This window comes from Rhinoraja longicauda, chromosome 15 (genome assembly GCF_053455715.1).
Source record: "Rhinoraja longicauda isolate Sanriku21f chromosome 15, sRhiLon1.1, whole genome shotgun sequence".
Taxonomy (NCBI): domain Eukaryota; kingdom Metazoa; phylum Chordata; class Chondrichthyes; order Rajiformes; family Arhynchobatidae; genus Rhinoraja; species Rhinoraja longicauda.
The window spans coordinates 16,858,076-16,885,579 of record NC_135967.1 but is presented as its reverse complement, the minus strand read 5'-3'; the positions used below and the strand labels follow the sequence as shown (position 1 = coordinate 16,885,579).

General features: G+C 47.3%; 1 protein-coding gene across 4 annotated transcripts in view; it reads right to left on the bottom strand.

Annotated features, from left to right (window-relative positions):
• Positions 1–4,624: 4,624 nt before the first annotated feature.
• The window catches only part of arhgef6 (Rac/Cdc42 guanine nucleotide exchange factor (GEF) 6), an 81,746-nt gene continuing 58,866 nt past the window's right edge, over positions 4,625–27,504 (bottom strand). For 2 of the 4 annotated variants that reach the window (XM_078412245.1, XM_078412248.1), the window contains 12 exons: positions 22,920–22,979; positions 20,729–20,875; positions 16,565–16,651; positions 16,243–16,321; positions 13,877–14,016; positions 13,060–13,254; positions 12,597–12,617; positions 12,128–12,221; positions 8,937–9,026; positions 7,756–7,855; positions 7,078–7,132; positions 4,625–6,665 (listed from right to left, as the gene is read on the bottom strand). In XM_078412245.1, coding sequence (XP_078268371.1) covers positions 6,543–6,665; positions 7,078–7,132; positions 7,756–7,855; positions 8,937–9,026; positions 12,128–12,221; positions 12,597–12,617; positions 13,060–13,254; positions 13,877–14,016; positions 16,243–16,321; positions 16,565–16,651; positions 20,729–20,875; positions 22,920–22,979 — 1,191 coding nt within the window. In that variant the 3' untranslated portion in view covers positions 4,625–6,542. The remainder of the gene's footprint in view (positions 6,666–7,077; positions 7,133–7,755; positions 7,856–8,936; positions 9,027–12,127; positions 12,222–12,596; positions 12,618–13,059; positions 13,255–13,876; positions 14,017–16,242; positions 16,322–16,564; positions 16,652–20,728; positions 20,876–22,919; positions 22,980–27,504) is intronic. The other 2 variants (XM_078412246.1, XM_078412247.1) reach the window with 2 other exon arrangements.

The window sequence follows — 27,504 nt, the reverse complement described above, 5'->3', positions numbered from 1 at the left end:
CCAGAGAATTAGGTTTGATCCTGACTATGGCTGCTGTCTGTATGGACTTTGTACATTCTCCCTGTGACCACGTAGGTTTTCTCCTGGTGCTCCAGTTTCTTCCCACATGCCAAAGACGTGCAGGTTTGTTGGTTAAATAGCTTCAGTAAAATTGTAAATTGTCCCTAGTGAGTAGGATACAGCTGGTGTACAGGGATCGCTGGTCGGCACAGACTCGGTGGGCCAAAGGGCGTTACCGCATTGTACCTCTAAAGTTTAAGGTAAAGAGTACCTGGACCCTCCAGCCTCGGCACCAACCGAGCTCTGACTGAATGAGGAAAGGCATGTTTGAAGACCAAACACCTCCAGTCTGTAACCAAACTCGTGGTCTACGGGAAATCAATGATCCTCACCCTCCTTTACACTGGACAATGTACACTGGCATCTCATGGCACAGGAGGGATACCACCAACACTATCTCCACAAAGCCTTGCAGGTCCATTGCTAGGACAGGTGAACCAAGGGCGGCATCCTCTCCCCTGCCCATCAACATCCGGGCGCTGACTGTGATCCATCTGCTCCAAAGGACAGGCCACATAATCCCGGTGCCCAACACCAGATTCCCAAAATCCGCTCTAATCCCAGCTCTGTAATGGGAAGGATTTCTAGGACTAATAAAGGTATTATTCACAAAATGCTGGAGTAACTCAGCAGGTCAGGCAGCATCTCGGGAGAGAAGGAATGGGTGACGTTTCGGGTCGAGACCCTTCTTCAGACTGGGCGGCACGGACTTGGTGGGCCGAAAAGGCCTGTTTCCGGCTGTATATATATGATATGATATGCTGCCTGACCTGCTGAGTTACTCCAGCATTTTGTGAATAAATCGATTTGTACCAGCATCTGCAGTTATTTTCTTATACTAATAAAGATATGCCTGGCAAAGGCTTCTTCTCCATCCTATCTACCTATGTCGCTACTTTCAGGGAATTACTACATGTATCCCTAGGTCTCACTTTTCTACAACACTCTCCAGGACCCTAAGACTGTGGTGGTCCTGGCCTAGTTTAGTTTACCAAAATTCAAAAATTCACACTTGTGCAGTTTAAATGTATTCTGCATTTCATGTTTTTTTTTGTGTTTTTATGACTGTTGGCAGATCAATTTCCCTCCTGGGATAAATAAAGTTCTATCCTATCGTATCGATTCGTATCGTAAATTCCATCTGCAAATCCTTTGACCATTTTTCCTGTTGATGTTAGGCCATTTTTCGCTGTCCACAGTACCACTAATCCCTTAGGTTCCTTCCTTAGGCTCCTTCCTAATTTGTGCTGGTGGCTTCAGGTTAAAAGCTTATCTGGTATGCAGTGTAAGGGTTAAACTGACAATTTCTGCTAAAATGTGAAATGGAGTTATCAGATAAGTTAGCAGCCCTACATTCCACGGTCTACGAAAACAAGGTTCCCAGAGGCGTTATCTGTGATCATTGCCTGGGAATGCAGTCTTCAAGGCCATTCTATGGGAAAGCGTAACGTTGGCAAACACAACACAACAGCAAGTTGGGTAGACCATCCGCAGCCCCTGCCACTATTAGCGCAGAAACGTTGCAGATAAGGGGAGTTTATGATTGGCTCGGGGAAGGGGGCAGTGGCGCCATCTGCTCTGATAAGTGTTGGGCGCCCTTTCAGTGAGAGAACCTTAGCCTTGCACCCTGTCATGAACGGTGCTAGGTGATCTTGAACGAAACATCCTGTGGTGTGCTCTGCCATGTACTCGGGGTTTGTGATTGCGTTCGGGGATATTCGGAGATACGTGGGTGCATGTGCCTTATTTAGTACAGTAGTGTACTAAATTACTGAGTGAATCAAAACTGTTATCTGAATCCAGTGATTTGTCGAACACAACAGATAACAAGCTGCTCAATCAGGGAATGATTCCTCATGAATCAACTGTTTCTGGCCACAATTACACCGTGTCTTCTGAATGGACTTTCCGTCTTTTTACCTAAGAAACACGAGACTTGCCACGGAGGGTTTTCAGTGGAGGTTTACCAGCAGTTTTCCTGGATGGTGGGACTGTGGTACAAACTTCACCTGGACTTGCACTCACCGGAGGTTAGTTAGAAGAATGAGAGAACTGGCTGAAATAAGATTACAAAATGAGACGGTAAAAGGACACAGGTTGGCTTACTTGATCTCAACCACTCCAACTCAAGCCCGATGCTGCAGCTAGGATACGGCAGTGGTGTGGGAGCTGCAGTGGTGGTGTTGGAGCTGCAATGCTGGTGTGGGAGATGCAGTGGTGGTGTGGGAGATGCAGTAGTGGTGTGGGAGCTGCAGTGGTGACGTGGGAGCTGCAGTGGTGGCGTGGGAGCTGCAATGCTGGTGTGGGAGCTGCAGTGGTGGTGTGGGAGCTGCAGTGGTGGTATGGGAGCTGCAGTAGTATGGGAGCTGCAGTGGTGGCGTGGGAGCTGCAGTGGTGGTGTGGGAGCTGCAGAGGTGGTGTGGGAGATGCAGATTGAGCTCAAATTTTCAGCAGACGTGTGTGCATTAGCGAGACCATAGACTCAGCAACCGTTTCGCTGAATACCTCCTGCCAAGGCCTACTGGATGTTCCAGTTGCCAAACATTTTAACTCCCATTCCCATACTGACTTTACTTCCGTGGACCTTCTCCATTGCCAGAGGGAGGCCACGGGCAAACTGGAGGAACAGCATCTCATACTCTGCTTGGGTAGTTTATAATCCTGCGGTATGAACATTGAATTCTCCAATTTTAGGTAACCTCCAATTAAACACTCCCCTCACAAACCCCCCCCCCTCTCCTGTGCTCCACCAGAAATCCACCTATTTCTGCCCCCTCTGCTACTTTCTTCCATCTTTCTTACCAATACAAGAACTCTTTAACACTATCTCACACCTTCTGCTTTCATCTCTGGCCTTTGTCCAACTATCTGCCTATCAAAATGCTCCCTCACATGTGGCCACCTATTACCTGCCACTCTTTGTCCTGTCTCCCTCACCCAGCTTTCTTCCCTCCTTTACAGTCAATCCGTTTCTCATGGGAGCAGATCCACAACCAAAGGACACAGCAGGGTGGGGAGGAAACCTAGCCGTGAGTGTTGTGGCGTGTGTGTGTTGGACGAAGTGTGCAGGACGCAGAACAGGAGAAACCTCATCAGGAGTCATTGTCATAGAGTGAAACAGTGTGGAAACAGGCCCTTCGGCCCAACTTGCCCACACTAACCAACATGTCCCAGCTACACGAGTCCCACCTGCCTGCGTTTGGTTTATATCCCTCCAAACCTGTCCTATCCAGCTACCTGTCCTTTTCTTAAATGTTGGGATAGTCCCAACCTCAACTACCTCCTCTGGCAGCTTGTTCCATACATCCACCACCTTTTGTGTGAAAAGGTTATCCCTCAGATTCCTATTAGATCTTTTCCCCTTCATCTTAAACCTATGGTCCTCGATTCACCTACTCTGGGCAAGAGATTCTGTACATCTACCCGATCTATTCCTCTCATGATTTTATACACCTCTATAAGATCACCCCTCATCCTCCTGTGCTCCAAGGAATGGAAACCCAGCCTACTTAACCTCTCCCTATAGCTCAGACCCTCTAGTCCTGGCAACATCCTCGTAAATCTTCTGTATCCTTTCCAGCTGACATCTTTCCTATAAGATGGTGCCCAGTACTGAACACAGTATTCTAAATGCGGCCTCACCATCTTATACAACTGCAACATGACCTCCCAACTTCTATTCTCAATACTCTGACTGATGAAGGACAAAGTGCCAAATGCCTTTTTGACCATCCTTTCTACCTGTGACCCATCGTTCAAGGAACCATGCACCTGCACTCCAAGATCCCTCTGCTCTACAACACTCCCCAGAGGCCTACCATTCACTGCGTAGATCCTGCCCATGTTACACTTCCCAAAATGCAACACCTCACATTTCTCTGTATTAAATTCCATCAACCATTCCTCAGCCCACCTGGCCAATCAATCAAGATCCTGCTGCAATTTTTCACAACCATCTTCATTATCTGCAAAACCATTCACTTTGGTATCATCAGCAAACTGAGGAAATACTTGGGACAGTAACGGTTTACTTACTTACCATGACACAGGAGACCACTGAGCCTACTGGGTCCATGCCAGCCACCAGAACAACCCCATCTGCTGGACATTTATTAACTATTATTAATCAGTCTGAAGAAGGGTCCTGACCCAAAACATCACCTATCCATAGACACAAAAAGCTGGAGTAACTCAGCGGGACAGGCAGCATCTCTGGAGAGAAGGAATGGGTGACATTTTGGGTTGCATCTCTGGAGAGGAAGAATGGGTGATGTTTCGGGTCTATCCATGTTCTCTAGAGATGCTGCCTGACCCAGAGTTACTCCAGCACTTTGTGTTCTACGGTAGATTCCATTTATTAGGGTGTCTACATTTATTAACCATTGTTAATTGGGAAAGTAGCTGTGAATTCTGTTCGCAGTGTGTGATACATGGATGGTAAGCTGGATGGTAAGCTCCTGACTTTTGATGAATTGGATCGACTACTTGACATAAAGAGAGTTTGATTAATAGACTTGAGAAACACAGCATATTCCATTAAGAATCAAAACACACAAAGCCCATTCAAAAAAATCAATTTAATCGTTTCGAAGCTAACAGCAAAAAAATTCAGTCAACAGTACAAGAGTTCCGTAGAATCAAGTGGTGTGATTTCCTGCCAAAATAAAACAGCTATTTATTTACAAGGGAAGCTGAGGGAATGGACAACTTAGCTTTATAAAAAGAGGCTGTTTATAAAAGGGTTTCCCACTGGTGTGTGAGAGCGTGTTGGGACTGAGGATTCCATAGACACTGGCTGCTGATCCGAGGCTCCCTCCTCTGCTTTAATCCCAGCCCTGCTTACTTAAACCGAACGTAAGCAGGTACACACAACTGGGCTCAAAGCAGAATCTAGAGGCTGACCACACACTCTGTGTCCATCCCTGGACACAACGACCATCAGTCCGTGTCCAGTGATGATCACACTGAGCACACACTCCATATCTGACCATAGACACACTGAGCACACACTCCATATCTGACCATAGTCTCTGGGCACACACTCCGTGTCCAGTGGTCGCACTGACCATCATAGTCTGTGTCCAGCCCTGGTCACTGACAACACAGTCCATGTCCAGCCCTGGACACACTGAGCAAGTACTCCATATCCAGTGATGGTCACACTGACCACACACACACACTGACCACGCACTCCATGTTGTGATGGTCACACTGACCACACACTCCATGTCCACCCGACCACACACACTGACCACACACTCAATGTCCACCCCTGGACTCACTGACCACAAACACACACACTCCATGTCCAGCCCTGGTGTGAAACAACTGGACATTGTCTCGAGAGGTCAGGCAGCATGCCTGCTGCTGACCTGCTGAGTTACTCCAGCATTTTGTGATACCTTCGATTTGTACCAGCATCTGCAGTTATTTTCCTACAGGACATTGTCTCGATGTCATGATGTGCCAGTGCTGGGTACAAGCTCCATTTCAGTGACGTGGAATGCACTGCGTCACAGTCCCACCCATGAATGGAGCGTTCTGGCACTGTAACCACAGTGCAGTTCGAGCGGCATCTTTGGCAGTCAGTGTGGACTCTTTGTCACGCTGTTATTGCCAAACAATCCTGATGCTTTCCAGGTTCCTTGCCAGTCATCACTCAACCAATTGGAAACTGAGATTGTGCTTGCATTAATAACTCCTACAGTTTAGTCTGTCAATAGACAGCAGGAAGAGGGAACCTCAGCTGCCTGTGACCTTTATACATGAAACACGCTCCTGTAATATACAGGAACGGGCAGAGAGCTGTGGCCAGTTCAAAAAGAGCTTACTATGTACACACTCTAGAGAGGTGGAGGCAGGAGCGGCACATGCATTAGATGCAGCATCATTACCGGGCTGTCCTGTGCAACACCTGCTCATCACCCTCCATGGGGGGAGGTCAAGTGACTGTAACAGAGACCCACTTAATACAGAAACATATAAATAAACCAGCTCCAGCGTGGAACTCTAAGACCTCAGCTGTCCCTGAAAACGCATGTGTACGGCTTAAAGTCCAGTGGTTTGTGCAGGTGAAGGTGTCCACAGGAGACACTCCAGTGCAACACCTGGTATTTTAGCTGTGCCATCGAGGACACTGCGAGTGAGCTGCTGCCCCACTGCACATCCCGTGGTGTGGTCCGGAGGGTCACTCCACAGGTCAGTCATCAACAATTTGTAGGCACCACATTACAAAAGCCAACACCGGCAGCGTACTGTGCTGAGCGGAGCGGGAGGCATGGTGGTTTGGAAGGCAATGCCCGCTTCCTGGTGGCGTTTCTCTCCCCACACCTGCACATTTGCTCATCAGATTCCAACTCTGCTGCTTCTCAGTCACTGCCAGTCCGTCAATAAGCCAAGGCTGCCCTAGTGCGTCAGACAGTCGTGAAACACGTGCCCGTCGCTGCCTGCTTCAGTCTGCAGAGTGGACGGCACCGGCAGCTTTAGTGGCTGCTCTCATCCCATGCAGACTCGTTCAGTTGCTTCAGCACTTTCCGGATCATTTTTTCTAATTCTTTCCGGGATTTCTGCTCCTCCTCCAGACTTTGCTTCATTCGCTTGTTTTCCTGGGGCGGGAGGAAACAGAGTGCAGTTTATTGTAATGTGGTGGATCCTCTGTAAACAAATCGGCACAGTGGCGCAGCATGGTGGTGCAGTGGTAGATGTGCTGCCTTACAGCGCCATAGAACCCTGGTCCGATCCTTACTGTGGGTGCTGTCTGTACGGAGTTTGTACGCTCTCACTGTGACCTACGTGGGTTTTCTCCGGGATCTCCGATTTCCTGCCACAGCTCCAAAGGTGTACAGGTTTGTAGGTTAATTGGCTTGTATTATTGTAAATTGTCCCTCAAGTGTGTAGGATAATGTAAGTGTACGGGGATCGCTGGTCGGCATGGACTCGGTGGCCCAAAAGGCCTGTTTCCGTACTGTATCTCTAAACTAAACTAAAACGTGAACCACTGCAGTCCCAGTCACTGACCTGCTTCAGCTCCTGAACCTCATCCTTCAGAGCGTAAACCGTGTCCACCAGACTCCTGTAGCAGCAAAGACAATCAGAGTTAGAGAGTGGTTCAGCGGGGAAACAGGCCCACAAATCACTGTGCCTATCTGTGTTAATCCCAGGTATTGATGCATTGATTCTGTATCCCACTGTGCCTGCTCCCACAAGTACCACAAGTACCTGAACAGCTGCCCCTTAAATGCTGTTACTGTCCCTGCCCTTCCACCACAGCGCCCAATATTGCACCTGAGCTCACACAACCCAGTGAGCTGAACATGGAACTCTCCACTCCCGCATCTTCCTCTCCCACTCCCATGTCTGCTTGGGTCTCTCTATGTATTCACCTTTCCCACCTGTCCCCCTCTCCCTCTTTACATACCCCTTGTGCTGTCCTGTGTCTCACCCCCTCTCTCATTTCCCTCGGCACACTGTCAAAGTTGACAAGAAGCTTGCGTTCCCCTCTCTCCGTGGCCAGCTCCTGGCTGCTCATCAGTCGAACGAGAACCTCCCCCAATCAGTGAATGGAGTCTCCAGTGCCTTCAAACATTACTCTAACTACTCTGCAACTCGACTGTACATTCCCCAGTTCACACATTACACCCCAACAAAGAGACGCTCTGTTTTCAGATGAGCCCACAGTGACCGAGCTCCACTCACTTCTCTTCAATGACCGTCTGCCCGTTACTCTTGGTTTCTTCAACAATTATTTTCTCCTCCTCTGGAAGCAGAACCTGTGGAGCCGAGTCCTTGCGACAAACTGTAAGAGGGCAGAGGTTTAACATTCCCTTGGCTCTGAGCTCCATCATCAGCAGTCGGGCAGCTCGAGTTCACTCGCGAGGGTTGTTCGAGTTACCTACACGCAACGCGATAACAGCAAAGACCTGGAAACGAGTTCAGTGCCCAACCTGCATTCCTAACACCGACTGTTTATATACTTCCCTCCTACAGCTGTAACTGAACTCAAAATCCACTGTGCTTTCAGGTAGAACATTCTAGATCACACATTGTTGCTAGGGTGCTGCACAGCTGCTGTGCGTGACAGGGCTCATGGGTTAAAGATCTCTCAGATACACGTCATGGAGAGATGGCAGATGAAATTTCATCCTGAAAAATGAGGTGGTGCATTTTGCCAGAAGTAATCAAGCTAGACCTACATCACAGAAGGTAGCATCTGAGGAAATACTGAGGGTTACAGGGATTTGCAAAGAGCATGTCCAAAGATCGTTGAAGGTGGAAATGCAGGCGGATGATGTGGTTAATAAGGCCTATGGAATGCTGGCTTTCATTGGTCAAGGCATTGAATGCAGAGGTGTGAGGGTTGAGAGATTCAAAGGGAATCTGAGGGTACCTTGTTCACCCAGAGTGCAGCGAGTCCCAGCAATATGATGCCTGAGAGCGTGGTTGAAGCTGGGTCACTGACAGTATGTAAGTGTTAAGATGAGCATTTGAATCACTTATGCATAGAGGGTGATGGGCAATGAGATTAAAATGTTGGAGTCTCACATGTTGGCATCAACCTGTTGGCCTGAATCCATGTGGTATGATTCAATGATTTGAAAGGCAGTTGTAAGATGGACTAAAGTGGGACAACACTTGCTATCTTTAGCCTGGACAAAGCCCAGGAGCATTGTGTTCAGTTCAAGGTTGAGTTATGGGTTTATTAAAAATGAATGAGTTCAAAGCTCCTCCTGCACCCCAGCTCTTAATGGTAATTTTATTGAGACTTCATGTTTGAAGTATGATTAACAAGTTAAATGTATTAAAAAAGATGGAAAGGAAGCTGCGGCTCCAAGTCAAGCCAGTGGTTGGCAGGGAGTTGTCATCGCGAGGGCACTTGCCTGAACTATGAGCCTGCTGTAGGTTGGCGCTGGTGCAGTAGGCTTCGATGACTTTAAGTATCTGTGCATCTTCTTCCAGCGCGGCCGTACCTGTGAGGAGCAAGATTAAACAGTCATGTTGATTCCCCGATAGATTTGAGACCCACAGCAAATGACGTGAACAAATCTCACACCAACCACGTCCTGCCCACAGTTGGCCTTTAAAATCTTCATGATGGTAGATGTTTATGGAAGCTGGCCAGATGTGTCAGTTATACAGTACAGAAACATACCCTACATCCCAACCTGTCCGTGCCCCATCTAAGCTAGTGCCATTTGCCGTGTTTGTGTAATTTGCTTTGCTTGGCCCAAATGCCTCTCAACCTTTGCTATCTAAGTGGCTGGGAAAGAGCTGCTGAAAACCAAATCACAAATCACTTCTCCATTAAATGTGATCCCCTGTTTGTGTGGTATACCACACAGCTGCCTGTGGGAACTGGCTGCCATGTTTCCTACATTTAGTGCAGGATTATACATAACTGGCACAGAACGGAGACACCAATCACTGACCAGCAGCAGGTAACCAGCCCTTATGACATCACCCCTTGAATACATTCACAAATTGCGTTTAAAACATTTATAAAGAAAAATAATAAAGCGTTCTTATTTTGGTAGATTAAAAATAATAATACGTGTATTTCAAACTCATTCTTTGATTGAGATTACTATCAAAGCAGTCAAAAAGTCGCTGATTTGCGGGACAGCTTTGTGGGGCTGAGTAATTGATTGTTTGCTGATATTAAGCTGTTGAATGCATCTTTCAACATAGAGACACAAGGAACCGCAGATGGTAGTTTACAAAAAAGGACACAAAAAACTGGAGTAACTCAGCGGGTCATGCAGCATCTCTGGAGGACATGAATAGGTGATGTTTTGGGTCGGGACCTTTCTTCAGACTGATTGCCAGACTGAAGAAAGGCTCCGACCTGAAACATCACCCATCCTTGTTCTCAAGAGATGCTGCCAGATCCACTGAGTTACTCCAGCACTTTGTATCTTTCAACATGATAGATATTGATTAAAACAGAATATTTGCTGACATCTTGGGAAGACAATAATTAACTGAAGCTTTGAAACCAACTTGAAAGCAATGTTGCTTTTAAATAAACTAACGGAGTGAAAAGATTTCAAAGGATAACTTTCACCAGGTCTGCTGTGAGCCATCTTGTGGGATAAGGTTGTCACCACAAAGCAAGTTTCCTTCTCAACCACTCTGATCTCTCAGATGGGTCTGTTCAATAAAATACAAATCAGCAATTCACACCCTACACTGCATTTGGAAGAGAAGGAATCCCTCCTGCCAACTGAATAAAGAGTGGGAATGAAGAACAGCTGCTACAAAAGGGGATGCAAGGATCTGGAGATGCTGGAGTCTGGAGCAAAAAGCAAATTGCTGCAGGAACTCCGGGCGTTCAACAGCATCCATGGAGCAAAAGGAATAGTTGACGCTTTGGGTTGGGACCCTGCATCGGAAGTGAGAGTAAAGAGGGAAGATAGATGATATAAAGAGGTGAGGAAGAGGCTTATGACACAACTTGAGAGGTTTGACTGAACCCGAGCCTCTTGCCAGCAGCTGGTGATTGGTGCAATTTAATAGCCCTCTAGTACCGCCCCTCACACAGTGCAGCGCTCCCTCGGTACTGCCCCTGCAACAGTGGCTGGGTAGCTCTGGGCCTGGCCAAGCTGGCCATCCACGAGTCATGGCTCCAGGCGGAAGAGGGCTCTGGCCAAGCCTGCTGCCTGCCCCTTTTCCGGGCTTATGTCTGCACCCGGGTGTAATTAGAGAGGGAATATGCATTGTTCATGGGCACCCTGGGGGATTGCTGGGACCGCTGGGCACCGCAGGGGGGGGGGAGCGGGGGGGGGGGATTGACAAGGATTGTAACATAATGGTTTAATATTCAGTATATTTGATAATTAAGAACATTTGTTTTACTTTGTACAAAGTGTTCCCCGGCTTACGATGCTTCGACTTGCGATATTTCGACTTTGCGATGGTGCAAACGGCAGCGACCCACAGCTCGCTTCTGGCCACGTGATCAGGTGTATTAAATGCATTTCGACTTACAATATTTTCAGTTTGCGATGGGTTTCTCGGAATGGAACCCCATCGTAAGCTGAGGAACACCTGTATTATGGTGGTGGGTTTATTGGTATTGTTCTGCATTGTCCATATTTTTATTGTAAATGATTGTTTAAATTTAGTTTTTGTAAAAAAAAGTGCACGCTCCCTCAGTACTGCCCCACTCACAGCGCGGCGCTCCCTCAGTACTGCCCTACTCACAGCGCGGCGCTTCCTCAGTACTGCCCCTGCAACAGTGCGGCACTCCCTCAGTACTGCCCCTGCAACAGTGCAGTGCTCCCTCAGTACTGCCCCTCTCACCGCGCGGCACTCCCTCAGTACTGCCCCTCTCACCGCGCGGCACTCCCTCAGTACTGCCCCACTCACAGCGCGGCGCTCCCTCAGTACTGCCCCTGCAACAGCGCGGCGCTCCCTCAGTACTGTCCCTGCAACAGTGCGGCACTCCCTCAGTACTGCCCCTCTCACCGCGCGGCACTCCCTCAGTACTGCCCCTGCAACAGTGCGGCGCTCCCTCAGTATCGCCCCACTCACAGCGCGGTGCTCCCTCGGCACCTCCCCACTCACAGCTTGGCACTCCCTCAGTACTGCCCCTGCAACAGTGCGGCACTCCCTCAGTACTGCCCCTGCAACAGTGCGGCGCTCCCTCAGTACTGCCCCACTCACAGCGTGGCGCTCCCTCAGTACTGCCCCTCTCACAGCGCGGCACTCCTTCAGTACCGCCCCTCTCACAGTGCGGCACTCCCTCAGTACTGTCCCTGCAACAGTGCGGCGCTCCCTCAGCATCGCCCCACTCACAGCGCGGTGCTCCCTCAGTATCGCCCCACTCACAGCGCGGTGCTCCCTCAGTACTGCCCCTCCCAGTGTGCTGCTCCCTCACTGCCCCCTCAGAGTGCAACGCTCCCTCAGACCCATGCAGCACTTCACTAAAATGTTAAACATAAAACAAGATGGTCTATTAATGCCTTTGATACTAAATTATAGTTAATTCCAAATATCTTTAATCATCAACTCAAATCTCCCTCTATTTTATTTGCTGAAATTCAGACAGAGGATCTGTGGGAATTCTTACTTTTACGCAAAATGTATTCATCGTCTGAGGTTTTTCGTTCAGTCTTCCGTTTGGTGAGGAACTTTTTCACTGCCTTGGGGCTCTTGCTGGAGTCCTGTAGGATGGGAAATTACCCAGTTGGTGATTAAAGTCATTGATTTTTAACAATACGGCAATTTTGCTCAATTTGTTCAGTTTGATAAGAAATCGGAAGCAGACATGCCAGAGCTTTGCTAGACTGGACCCATCCTGTGCCAGGTTAGTTGCAATGCTGGGAGACCAAACACGTTTCTGCATTCGGGTTTCTCAGAAATATCGTGTTGGTCGTAATAATGGCAGTGAATAGTGCAGATTTACGTACACATCACAATAACATCTTAAATGCATTAAGGTAAGCAAGGGAGGTCATAAAACAGCAGCTGCACTGTTACATTGCAAGCATGCACGTAACTCACAAAACCAGAAGAAAAGTTGCTTGTCTACAGCTTACCTTTAAAATATAAGACATCCTCTACAATGCAATAAATGGAGAAAGAAAGAGAAGATGAAAGTGAAAGAAAAAATTGATGATTGATTATATGAAAAGTTCATTCATTACAATAAAAGATCATTAAAATACTATCAATATTAGTGTTAACTGTGCTCTCAGTGCACCGTTCAAGTAATTTAGATTAGTCTTAAAGGTTATTTTACATGCAGGTAAATGCAAGAATAGTATCATGCATAATTTAGATTATTTGTGTTTATCATAATTGTCCATTGAAAATAGCATCAAATTCTAACCAGGGGCCAAAGATGAACTTTTCAGGGAAGTGGGTTTGTTACAGGTTGTGGAGTAATTATTGCCAATGCTGACTGGTTTAATTACGGCTGACTAATACAAGGACCAGCAGGTCTACTCAGCTTGCTAGTTATTGATATTTAAAGGGTGTGCCTGCACACCAAACACATACCTCCTTGCAGCCTAATGCAGCCGATGGCCTCAGTGGGGGTGCAGGTCTCAGGCAGCTCAGAGTCCAAGGCCTGGGCAACCTGGGCGGCTCCAGGGGGCCTCTGCTTTGCACGGTGGTGCTGAAGGACTGGGGAGGTGAATAGGCGAGGGGCTGATGAGACGGGGTCGCTGGAGGCTGCTTGCTTTCTCCGTGCTGCTGAGATGCAACGAGACAGAAAGGGGATTTTCATTTAATTTCTCAGCAATCGCCAACTTTCAAAGGTTTCACTAATTTCAAGCAAACCTGTACTTATTCTACAATTCTCAACACAGGTCTGTTGGCTCAGTTGTTCGTGATAGTGTTTCAAATCTCTATAATTGGTCCTACTGCACTCTTCCCTCTCCTGGGCCCCACACTCTAACCGTTTCATGAGTTGACCCAGCTCCATGTTTCATGTGATGATCAATCTGGATCGACCATTCTTCATCGCTCTGCTTCTTTCGCAAACTATCTTACGGCACCCTTTAATCCCATTTACTAATTGCTGTTTTATTTTAAACGTTGAATTTGGATATTCTCTGTACAATGTCTCTGAATAGCCTGTAAATTGTAAATTATCCGTCATGTGTAGGATAGTGCTGGTGCATGGGGTGATCGCTGGTCGGCATGGACTCAGTGGGCCGAAAGGCCTGGTTCCACACTGTATCTATAAAGTCTAAACGTGAATCCTGTAATATATATATATACTCCTTCTTTCAATTACGACTGGTTAACTATTTATGTAAGCTGATGATCATCAAAACCAAAGGTGCAGTTGATGCATTGCATGGGTCAGTACCGGCAGTGCGGTGACGGACAGGGGTTTGGTGGTGGCCGATCCCGGGACGGTGCCTTTGGTGACCATCAGCAGACTGTCTACCCAGTCCTGCTGCTCCTGACTGCTGCCACAGCACACCTGAATCCGCTCAATCATGTTACCTGTGGGCAGAGCGACAGTAGAAGTAACACAAGGAAACACATTCACAGGCATTTCATCTCATTAGAATCAATTTTAAACTGAAAACTGCTAGAATAGGCGTTTTTAATAGATGTCAACAGGTGGCGCCATACATGGCAGCCGCGCCAACAGCCTGTCTCGTCTTTTTCTTCTTTTGCTGTTTTGGTCTGGGTTTACTTGTATGTTTTAGAGTACCTTTAGTTTTTGTATTATGTGGGGATGGGAGGGCTGGGGGAAACCTTTTTTATCTCTTTCCTCGACGGAGATGTGACTTTTTCATCGTATCTCCGTCTGCATTGCGGCTTTAACATTGTGGAGCTGGCGGTCCCTTTGTTAGGGATCGACTGCGGGAGCTCCAACCGCAGGAGCTTCGACCGCCCCGATCGCAGGAGCTTTGATCACCCTGATGCAGTAGCTTCGATCGCCCCGACTGCGGAAGTTTCGATTGCCCCGACCGCGGGAGAAAAGAAGGTATAAGTTATTTGTCTTCCATCACAGTGGGGAATGTGAGGTCGCCGAATAAACAAGATGGACGTGCTGCCTGCACTGGTGAGGACTCGGAGGGAGTGCCGTGAATGCAGTGATCTTGGTGTTTTACGGGGACATGGCTCCATGCGGACATCCTGGAATCTAGTGCGAGTGTGGACGGCTTTTGGACTGTTTGGGCGGACAGGGACTACAGAGAGAGTGACAGCGGTCAGTACAACTCTGGTCACATCACGGTGAGGGAGCGTGTGTGGGTGGCCCGGATATTGAACTGATGGTTGTGCGTCTCCGTTTATGCAGTGTGCCCTGAGGATTCTCACACGCCATTGTTGTGGTTGTTTAAGTCTATGTTTAATTTTTATGCGGTTATGTATCTTGTTACTTTTTTGCATGACTGTTGGCAAATTAAATTCCTTGTATGTTTGCATACTTGGCCAATAAATTGATTACAATTAATCTGGAAACCAAAGGCTGCAGGCATTGGAAGTCTGGTATAAATTAAATGCTGGAAATACTTAGCAGATCCCGCTGAATCTGTGGAGTTACATTTGTTTCTCTACATTTCCAGTGTTCCCTCTACCAATACAGAACATTCAGCATCATTCGCCCATTGGCAGCTGGCACGTGGGCCTCCCAACTGCAACCTTCTGGCCACATGCTTCACCAGAGACTTCAGCATTTTGGTTAACATCGTGTGTTATAGTGGAGGAATGTGTCAGCATACTGGAGCACACAGGGAGCTCACAACTGTCTGCGCAGAGAGAGCGCACAGAGACAGGAGAGAGCCCAGAGAGAGAGGAGAGCGCGCACAGAGAGAGGAGAGCACGCAGAGAGAGAGGAGAGAGAGTGCCGAGAGGGAGGAGAGGGAGAGGAGAGGGCGTGGAGGAAGAGGAGAGAGAGCACAGAGGGAGCACTGCACAGTCGGAGGTGAGTATTGAGGTAAAGTTTCATCATCAGAAAATCAATACTGAGGGAAGTGGAGGGGTGGTAGTAAGGGAGTGCCACACTGTGGGAAGGGTGGTACTGTGGGAGCGCCGCACTGTAGAAGGGGCGGTACTGGGGAGTGCCGCACTGTAGAAGGGGTGGTACTGAGAGAGTGCCGCACTGTGGGAGGGGTGGTACTGAGGGAGTGCCGCACTGTAGAAGGGGCGGTACTGAGAGAGTGCCGCACTGTGGGAGGGGTGGTACTGAGGGAGTGCCGCACTGTAGAAGGGGCGGTACTGAGAGAGTGCCGCACTGTGGGAGGGGTGGTACTGAGGGAGCGCCGCACTGTAGAAGGGGCGGTACTGAGGGAATGCCGCACTGTGGGAGGGGTGGTACTGAGGGAGCGCCGCATTGTAGAAGGGGCGGTACTGAGGGAGTGCTGCTGTGTCAGACAGCCAGGACCACTTCAGTGTTCCAGGAATTCTAGTATTATGGTAAAGAGATTAAACCAATAAAACCAACATTCAACCCTCAATAAATCTTTAAAGTATGTGATGCAAAAGATAGATCTCTTACACTTCCTTTCGCTGACCAACACTGCGTTGGCCAACATTCATTGCATAACTCTCACTGTAATCTACTCATTATAGGGTGAAGATTGTCCGTCAGGGCTGGTGCTGTTGGTATTGTTTCTTATTATCACGTGTACTGAGAGACAGTGAGAAACTCTGCTTGCGGAGTATCCAGTTAAATCGCACGATACATGAGTACAGGTTGCCGAGTTATAAACTGCAAACCTGTAATTTCAAAGGTGTGATGGAAGCTCTCATTCTCCTCCAGTTTTGTTACAGTCATTCCCGTCAATGGCAATTTACCCTGCAGAAAAGGGTAGGGTTACAACTTTCAGAAGAAAGCATTCATGATGCCCGACATAGACTAGATGTATACACAGCTTAAGAAGCAAACATGCCAGGATTGGAAGTCTAGTATAAATTAAATGCTGGAAATACTTGGCAGATCTGGTTGAATCTGTGGAGTTACATTTGTTTCTCTAACAGAAGGCAGAAGAAGCCTTATGTGCTGCACTTGGACAGGTGACCTCTCTGGCCCCTAACTCACCTGGTAGATGAAGCTACTCATGCGGGGGCTTGCTGACAGCATCAGCAGCACGGTGGGAAACAGCATGAAGTACCTCTCGTCCTTCTCCTAGAGTTCAAGTCACAACAACAAGTCAGCTTGGCAGGTTAACAGATCCAGATTCAAGCACCTTGGTTTCAACATTATGCAATAGGTTCTATTATTTATTTTGCAAAATGGTAAAGAACTCTCTGACTCCTTGCATACTACTTGGCTATGTAATGAGACAAGTCCAAGGCTCGATATCACTTGCCTTTCTAATAAAACCATCGTTTGTGCTGGCCGAAGCTCAGATCGGTGAGCATTCATGTTCATTCACAGCACAAACCGAAACAGATGTTCAAGTGGAATTAAAGCACAACAAAGGATAAACAGAAAAGGTCAAGCTGCCAGCTTAACCCACTGGTTAAAGATAACGGACTGCCGTCTGGGCGAGGCACTTCTAGCTCACACTAATCACATGAGAGGGAGTTAGACATTGCTAAAGGCAATGCACTTTTCAGGGATATTCCACATAAGGGTTGTGTTCACTGGCGATCCAGATGGAGGCAACAGGTGCAACGGGCCTTTATGGCCAGTTGCAGCTAGGACTTTGCAAATGGCACTAAAATCTGACCATTATTGCGAATGGACTCAGTGAGCTGTTTCTATACGTTCTCCACTTAATCGGGAATTGTACTTATGTATGGCAATAACTATACTGTATGCGAAGAAAGAATTTCACTGTACCTTGGCACATATGCTAATAAAGAACCACTAAACCATTGTTACTGGTGATCTAGAGACAAAAGATCAAATCCTAACATGGCATTGAGATTCAGATCTTTAAATAAATCTGAATGAAAACTGGTATCAGTCTGGGTGATTGTGAAGCCAATAGATTGGTCTAACATCCCTGTCAAAGATCCGACTCAAGTGCATGTAGACTCAATCAATTGCACTGCCTCGCATCAAGGCATTTGTCAGCTATTTAAAGCCAAGCTGACTTCTGTAAGTCATCTCTGCCTTTGCAAACGTATATTAACCTGGTCCTTCATACATGTTTCCGACATCTTCCTAATTTCAGAGGGTTGATTGACAAGCCTGTGATTACCTGGCTTATCCCTGCTGTTTTTGAATAAAGGAACCCCATTTGTTGTCTCCAGTTATCTAGCACCTCGCCTATCAGTAGTGAAGAGTTAAAACTCTATCAGGGCCCCAACAATCTCCTCCCTTCACCGCCTGATCCATCTCAACAGAGTCTGGGGATGTATCAAACTTTACACCCGCAAAGAATCTAATAATGCAAACATGTTCTAGAATTTCACTGCCCCCCTCCCTGAATTCTCTAGAGGTACAGAATGTGGGGGGAAGGATGTTTGGAAAAAGAAGAAACAACTGCCTCATTGCTTGATGCTGACAACTGGTTGGACATCAAACTGTTGCAAGTTCCCTCAGTTGCCTTAAGTGTTTCAAACACTGAGGCATCAATTTAACACTCTTGGAAATACTACCTTGAAAGCGTTTTGTTAACACCTCCAATCTCCAGAACGATCACAGTACCAGTTTTGCTGGAGTCAAGATTTGTTAAAACAATGATGTGCACCTCACTGCGTGATTAATTGTGTGATTATCTGAGCATGTGGAAGCTGTCAACACACTTTCTGCAGTGTGGTGCGATGCAGAGCTTTGCTGTGACTATACCCACACACAGTTTCCGCCCCAGTAAGGCGGATGGGGAAGACACCATCCCACAAAGTACCGCACTGTAAAGGTTGGATCCACCCCCTCTGGAGAAATGATGACTTGACTACATTTTTAATCTAAAAATAAGTTAGCACTTTAAGTTAGCAGTTAAATTTCAAATGGAAAAAGTAGGCAGAAGATATTTAAAAAATCAATGGCCTAAGTGAGAGATTTAATTACATCTTCGAGATTTAATCACATCTTTCATCAAGTGGAGTTATTCCAAATAAGGTCATTAAATTTAGTCAAAGCATAGGTGGATTTGCAATAGTAAGTGGAATTAGTGGTAAATCTAAAGGTAGCAACGCCAATGATCCAGCCAGACACAGAGCAGACATTGGCTCTGCTACCAATACTCCAGAATATGACAGGACAGAGATTCACCCTCGAGAGTGGAGCCAGACGCGAGAGATAGGGGAGGAAAGCCAGGGGCTTGGGGGCGAGTCTGGTGTCAGTGTAGACTGAGGAGAATGCTCAGTGCAGGAGTAAGTGCATGCTCAGTTTAGTTTAGAGATAGTGTGGAAACAGGCCTTGCGGCCCACCGAGAACACGCCGATCAGCAGTCACCCACACACTAGTTCTATCCTACACACTAGGGACAATTTTACAGAAGCCAGTTAACCTACAAACCTGCTGTTTTTGGAATATGGGAGGAAACCAGAGCACCCGGAAAAAATACAGGGAGAACGTACAACCTCTGTGCAGACAACACCCATAGTCCGGATTGAACCCAGGTCTCTGGTGCTGTAAGGCAGCAACTCTACTGCTGTACCATTGTGCCACCCTCTGTCTTGGACAATGAAGGTGTGAACTCTCTTGTGTAATGGCACAACTGAGGCTGTTGTAGTGGCCACCAACCAGTGGAAGTAATACTGTGGAGCAAATGCAGGGAAATTGCATGTGTGCAAATATCATCGGGTAGTGATATTGGAAACTACAACTACTCATAGTTCTGTTACATTCCGACAGCTGCATTCCTAAGGATACTCGCTTTGTAGAAAATCACACTAGCATAACAATTGCGTCAATAGGGAAAAGTGGGTTTGGAACTAAAGCTTTTCAGACAATTGCTAAGCTATTTTTCCTGCAGCATTTTCAAAAATAAAGTTTTTGTTTTAATAGGATATTTGTCACTGCAGGGTATAAATACTGAAGGCTGAATGTTACATTGTTTAAGAAACTATCAAGTGTCCATAGCCGCGATTGCTTGTCAATTTCCATGGCCACCCACGGCGAAACCAGCCACTATGTTCTTAAGAGTTAATGGCATCTGATTACTGCGGGGAGGCACATGGAAACAGTTTGCTCTCGACTGTTTTTCCCCCCAAAACAGCTTTTTTCTGCTCGTCAATTTCCGAAGTAACTATTGGGTGGTTCTCTAGTTCTTGTGCTATAACCAATTAGCCTGCGTGATAAAATTAGTATTCCCCAATTAGTAAATCCCATTTTATCTATTGAGCATTAGGGAAACACGTCAGAGCAGAGGTACCTGAATTTGAACTTTGACTGCGTAAGCAATAACATCAAGGGAAAAACTGAGATAACTTTCTTGATCAGTATGGTTCTGACCCATAGACGATAGCACAACTACTGAACTTGGTTCTGAGAAGGAGTCAGGCCTCAGGCCACATTACACAAGTATAGGGAGGCAACATGTATCAGATCATAATCAAACGTGTTTTCGCAAAGAATAGCGACCAGGTCAAGTTGGAAATAATCAAGTGGGAAAGGTTTGAAAGCAGATCTTGGCAGGAAAGCTGGAATCAAGGCTTGTCTGGTGAACTGTAACTAAACAATTGGGGGGCTCTGAGATGGTGATGTTCCAGCTATATTCTAACCTTTCCTTATCTCATGTCGTATCTCCCAAATCCATAACATAACATAAAGATGTTAAGTGCCACAGTGAAACTATGTGCAATGGGCCACACCTGATATCCCCAATCACCCTCTGTGTTCGGCCCTCTGCGTTAATTAGCTGCATCCCAATCAGAGACATCCCTGTATCACACCCCTACTGTAACCCGCCCAAATTGATGGTCAGAGCACATTATGGGACCCGCAATAGTGCAGTCTATGCTGGTTGCCGTGGGGTGGGGTGGGGTGGGGGGAGTGTATTGTGGATAAAGTTGACAACATTGTAATTTGATAATTATTTGATGTTTATAAACTGCCAATGGCAGTCTTGATCTTTTCAGTAGAGTAGCCTGCTTCTGTGATTAATTGAATATAAGCAAAATATAAGAAAAAAACCCAATAATGCATGCAGTCTGGAAAACAAAATCACAATGAAACCGTCCAACTCAGTGGGCAGCCTTGTTTTCTGACAACAGATCCTAATGCTGAAATAATAAATCAGTAACATTATGGCACTCTGCTCATAGACCAGCTCCGTTTGCTAGCTACATAACGGCATTCACTTACCTCGCTTGCCCCACACTGCACCATGACCTGAGACATGTAGATGACGTTTCCAAGGGACTTGATATCTTCACCCTCCCAGCCCTGAACTTGCTCAGAGAGGATCTGCAGTTCCAGCTGCTTCCTCTTCCGCAGTTCCTGACACTGAGTCTGGTAACAAACACACCAGGATGGTCAAAGTCATGGCAGAGTGGTTCCTCAAAGACCACCCTCAGCATCACAAGCAGCACAGCAACCTGCAGCTTTCATATTAATTCATGCACTTTCATCATAAACAACTTTAATTTATAAAGCACTTTTATGGTAGTGAAATATACAGTAATACAGCACAGAAACAAGCCCATTGGTCCAACTCATCCATGAGATGCCCCATCTAAATGAGTCCAATTTGTCTGAATGAAAGTTATTTGGCCGATAACCCTCTCAATCATTCCTATCTATGTACCTCTTCAAGTGTGTTTTAAATGTTGTTATTGTACCAGCCTCACATACCTAAGGTAGGAAGATGTGTACAAATATCTCATGGCATATCATAAAAACATCAGTAAACAAAGAAAGCGTCCTGGCACAGAGGCTCTGAGCTCCGCTCTGGGGTATGTGATTAATATAGAGTGGTGAGTGCAGAGTAAACAGGCCTGTCTTCCTGCTGCATGACTCTGTGGTTTCACAAATGACTGGTCTAACTGTAGGATAACTTCTCCCAGTGTGGCGCTCCCTCAGTACTGCCCCTCCCACAATGTGACGCTCCCTCAGTACTGCCCCTCCAACAGTGTGACGCTCCCTCAGTACTGCCCCTCACACAGTGTGGCGCTCCCTCAGTACTTCCCCTCCCACATTGTGGCGCTCCCTCAGTACTGTCCCTCCCAGTGTGGCGCTCCCTCAGTACTGCCTCTCACACAGTGCGGTGCTCCCTCAATACTGCCCCTCCCACAGTGTGGCGCTCCCTCAGTACTGCCCCTCACACAGTGCGGTGCTCCCTCAGTACCGCCCCTCCCACAGTGTGGCGCTCCCTCAGTACTGCCCCTCACACAGTGCGATGCTCCCTCAGTACTGCCCCTCACACAGTGCGGTCCTTACTCAGTACTGCCCCTCCCACAATGTGACGCTCCCTCAGTACTGCCCCTCCCACAATGTGACGCTCCCTCAGTACTGCCCCTCCCACAATGTGACGCTCCCTCAGTACTGCCCCTCCCACAATGTGACGCTCCCTCAGTACTGCCCCTCCCACAGTGTGGCGCTCCCTCAGTACTGCCCCTCCCACAGTGTGGCGCTCCCTCGGTACTGCCCCTCCCACAATGTGACGCTCCCTCAGTACTGCCCCTCCCAGTGTGGCGCTCCCTCAGTACTGCTCCTCCCACAGTGTGATGCTCCCTCAGTACTGCCCCTCTCACAGTGCGGTCCTCCCTCAGTACTGCCCCTCCCACAATGTGACGCTCCCTCAGTACTGCCCCTCACACAATGTGACGCTCCCTCAGTACTGCCCCTCCCACAATGTGACGTTCCCTCAGTACTGCCCCTCCCACAATGTGACGCTCCCTCAGTACTGCCCCTCACACAATGTGACGCTCCCTCAGTACTGCCCCTCCCACAATGTGACGTTCCCTCAGTACTGCCCCTCCCACAGTGTGGCGCTCCCTCGGTACCAGTGCTGCAGTGCTAATTTGTTAGGTGCCGGAGCTGTCACTGGTGCCGAAGTGGCCACTGTTAAATTCCCCGCTGGTTAAAATTTCTCGCTGTTTATTTATTTTATTTTTTACAGAGGTGCCGGAGCGGCACTCCGGTGAGCTCCGGCAGCATTGCACCCCTGCTTAGTAATGCCCCTCCCAGTGTGGTGCTCCCTCAGTACTGCCCCTCCCACAGTGTGGTGCTCACTGATTATCGCTCTGGGAATGTGAGCTTCCATTCTACACTCAGGTTTCTTAAGTCAGATGCAACATCTTCTCCCTCCCCAACATAGCGACTAAAATCAGGGAACTTGCAACTAAGTCGAGGCCCACAGAGCAGATGCCACTGTACTGATGAATGGGGAGACTCCCAGAGTGGTATGCGCAGGTAGATGGGTCATCCTTGCTCAGACTGCCTCCAGTCCCTGCAAAACAGAGCCCGTCCCATTCTGCCGTTAACAAGGGTGTTCCTATCTGAATTTCTTTATTTGTTAAAGATTAATATCCTTTAATATCAAATTCTAACTTACCACTAGATTTTTGAACGATGCCATTGCTTTTAAAATATCAGGATAGTCAGGATGAGATTCCTGAAAAATAAAAAAAATATATAAAGTATTTTAAATGAACACAAAGAGATTCCCAAAGGTTAGTGGGGATGGTATGAGTTTTAAAATGTGGCTTGGAGAAGATCCTTATATCCCCACGTCTGCTGGCTTATCTCTCCATCAGAACAGAGTGTCTTTTTCATAAGTCTGTTTTTACGCACTAGACACACGTGGAATGGCCAGCTGGAAGTGGTTAGGGCCTCAGTGCTGCAGGAGTCAGAGGATGCTGATGCCCATTTGTTCTGCTTTTAGTTTAGTTTAGTTTAGTTTAGAGATACAGGGCGGAAACAGGCCCTTAGGCCCACTGAGTCTGCACCGACCAGCGATCCCCGCACATCAACACTATCCGACACACACTAGGGACAATTTACACATACACCAAGCCAATTAACCTACATACCTGTACGTCTTTGGAGTGTGGGAAGAAACTGAAGATCTCAGAGGAAAACCACACGGTCACGGGGAGAACGTACAAACTCCGTACAGACAGCACCCGTGGTCGGGATCAAACCCGGGTCTCCGGTGCTGCAGGTGCTGTAAGGCAGCAGCTCTAACGCTGCGCCACCGTAGCCGTCCTTATGTATTATGCTTCTGTATTAACAGGAATTACGAAGATATTTTCAGTTTTCAGTGGGTGTTGGAGCTAATCCAAGTCTCAGAAGCATAAAGCAAGACAAGGAACATTGAGACCAGAGAGTCAAAGGTATGGTGCAAGGTTTGAGCTCTTGATCTTTAAACATGTTTTCCCTCAACTGATGAAACACTATGCTGGCACTCTGAAGTTGAAAGTGAATTTCAGAATAAGGCTGCCTTCACTGAGAGATGCTCCATATTTTCCAGGATGGTTATACTGAGAGGACAGGGTTGGTTGAAGATCGTTGTCCAATGGATGCTGAGCACGAGGCCAGTCCTCTCATATGCTTCAGTAAAGAAGGGAACAATGACTTATAGCTTGGACCAAGCATGCACAAGTTCAAACAGGGTCTGTATGCTCCAGCTTGTCTCCGTTAGAATTGATGTAATGCTGGAGTGCAGGGACTGTGACTTGAAGAGTTTCATGATAATCTCTGTCTAAATGTAGTGCCAGGTCCTTCAACCTGGAGGTTTACAACATAGTGAAAGAGTCATACAGCGTGGAATCAGGCTCTTCGGCCCAACTTGACCACACTGGCCAACATGCCCCATCTACACGAGTCCACCTGCCTGCTTTTGGCCCATATCCCCCTAAACCGATCCACGTAACTGTCTAAATGTTTCTTAAATGTTGCAATAGTACCTAACTCAACTACTTCCCCTGGCAGCTCATTCCATACAACCATAACCCTTTGTGTAAAAAGGTTACCCCTCAGGTTCCTATTAAATCTTTACCTCCTCACCTTAAACCTATGTCCTCTGGTTCTCAAATTAACATACAAGGTAACAGCAGGAAGGGTTCACTCAGAGCCTTGAGGATGCTCAGCCATTGAATTAGATCACGACTTAGATCAGGTGTGGTCTCATCAATGCCCTCCCTATATGACTGAAGTATCATCTTCCGACTTTTGTACTCAATTTGCCCAATGATAAACAATCACATTCTGTTACTTATGTCTGTCTGTCTGTCTTACTTGTACTTATGACTCGCTGTGCCTGCACACCAGCCCTTGTGAACGGGGCCAGGCCCAGTTTTCCTGCACCTCAAAGCCTAGCCATCTCTCACTATTTAGATAATGTGCTTCTTTATTAGAGTCAGTCATACAATGTGGAAACAGGCTCTTCGGCCTTACTTGCCCACAATGACCAACATGTCCCATCTACATTAGTCCCACCTGCCTCCATTTGACCCATATTCCTCTAAACCTATCCTATCCATATACCTGTCTAAATGTTTCTTAAATGTTAACTTTATTCTGCTTACTCTGTCAATTTCTGCCCCAATCACTATCTTCCTTTGTAGCCGCTACATCAGGTTTCACAGCTTGCTTTGCTCCTTATGTGTGCGTCGTTCAAACACAGCAACTCTACCTCAGATTATCATCCAAGACATTCACATAAGCTGCAGAAACTATGGCCACAGCACTCATCCCTGTGGTATACCACTTGATTTATCGTGTCAACCAGACTCATTGATGCCTCCTCACTTCTTCCTGTTGGCCAGACGACTTTCTATCCATGCCACTCCTCTCCTCCTACACCTTCAGCTGTTATTGTCAGCCATAACTTTTGATGTGGCACCTAATCTGGTAGCACACCATCTTGCTTTGAACAATAAATAGTTCTAACATTATTTTGTTACACCAAAACCAGGTTGATTTTGCCTGATTACACTTCTACAGGCAGACGTGGTGAAGGCTTGAAACTCTGAAAACAGCAACGAATGCTGGCCCAATTGTTTTCCGAAAATATTCACATTTTGTTACATAGAGGTTTTAAGGCATATGAGGAAAACAAGAGTATTGATACTTGAGGCAATAGACAATAGGTGCAGGAGTAGGCCATTCAGCCCTTCGAGCCAGCACCGCCATTCAATGCGATCATGGCTGATCACTCTCAATCAGTACCCCGTTCCTGCCTTCTCCCCATACCCCCTCACTCCGCTATCCTTAAGAGCTCTATCCAGCTCTCTCTTGAAAGCATCCAACGAACTGGCCTCCACTGCCTTCTGAGGCAGAGAATTCCACACCTTCACCACTCTGACTGAAAAAGTTCTTCCTCATCTCCGTTCTAAATGGCCTACCCCTTATTCTTAAACTGTGGCCCCTTGTTCTGGACTCCCCCAACATTGGGAACATGTTTCCTGCCTCTAATGTGTCCAATCCCCTAATTATCTTATATGTTTCAATAAGATCCCCCCTCATCCTTCTAAATTCCAGTGTATACAAGCCCAATCGCTCCAGCCTTTCAACATACGACAGTCCCGCCATTCCGGGAATTAACCTAGTGAACCTACGCTGCACGCCCTCCATAGCAAGAATATCCTTCCTCAAATTTGGAGACCAAAACTGCACACAGTACTCCAGGTGCGGTCTCACCAGGGCCCGGTACAACTGTAGAAGGACCTCTTTGCTCCTACACTCAACTCCTCTTGTTATGAAGGCCAACATTCCATTGGCTTTCTTCACTGCCTGCTGTACCTGCATGCTTCCTTTCATTGACTGATGCACTGGGACACCCAGATCTCGTTGAACTCCCCCTCCTCCTAACTTGACACCATTCAGATAATAATCTGCCTTTCTATTCTTACTTCCACAACGATCGTGCTGAATGGGAAACAGGCTTGAGGGGCTAAATAACCACCTCCTAATTGTTTCTGCAGTTAGATTTTATATGCTGGGAACTCTTAGGGCAAAAGGGCTCAAGAGAAATGGGGAAAAAGCAGGAACGGGGTACTGATTTTAGATGATCAGCCATGATCATATTGATTGGCGGTGCTGGCTCGAAGGACCGAAAAGCCTACTCCTGCACCTATTTGGTCAGGTACCAAGGGCACAATCTGAGAGTCAGGGTGAGATAATGAGAAGCTTCTTCACTCAGTGTGTGTTGAACATATGGTTTTCTCGAACCCCAGGGCTATTGAGGCTCAGTTATTGAGCTCATACAAAAGAGTGATCCAGAATTTTCTAAATGTCAGGGAATCAAGGTATGTGGGGATGGAGCTGAGGTAGAAGACTGGATGAGTGGCAGAACAGGAAGGAAGGGCAAAAGATACTCACCTCACACACACATATCTAGGACCTTAAAAAGGACTGAAACTGAATGGTTATGCATCATTCAGCACACACAGATACTGGAACAGATGCATTGTTTCACCGACATGCGGGAAGGGAGATGAGCCGGCGGGTGGGGTCGAGATAAGGTGATGTTACCACTGTGTCACCACTGGCCTGACCAGAGGCTCAGATGCAAGGCCTGAGGACTGGAATGAAAGGGTGCACTGCACTACTTTCTGAACTGCACGTAGCCACAGATGATCTCAAAATCTAAGATAAGAATGCATGGTGCAAAGCTTGTGGTGCAGCAAAGAACTGAGCACTGTTTAAGGTGAGTGCTCATGGCAAACCAGGCCAACCGCTACTGCAATACATGGTGATGAATGTTCATAAAAGTGGCCTGTTGCCTCTGAGCACAAAGGCAGAGACCACACGGGGTTCATTGGATGAGATCTCCGATGGCCCATGATCACTCTGCGGGCAGTAAAGTACAATGTTATATGGAGCAACCTGAGAGACAACATCATTAACAGAAGGCAGTGACACAGGAAGCTGCAACTACACCAATGGAAGGAAGCTCACACCATCCTGATGTTAAAATGGAAATCTAGGTCACCTTGAACAAGAGCATCGAAGAAGAGGGAGGCAAAGGTAAACTGTAGGCAGCGAACTACCCGCACGAAGAGGGGAATGGGGCGATGATCAAACTGAACGGTGGTGAGTGGACAGACAGTCACTGTGATGCTGTCAATGTCTACCCTCTGAGGAAGAGGTCTAGCAGCTTCTCAGCGAGGCCAGGATTCCACATCACCTTGAAG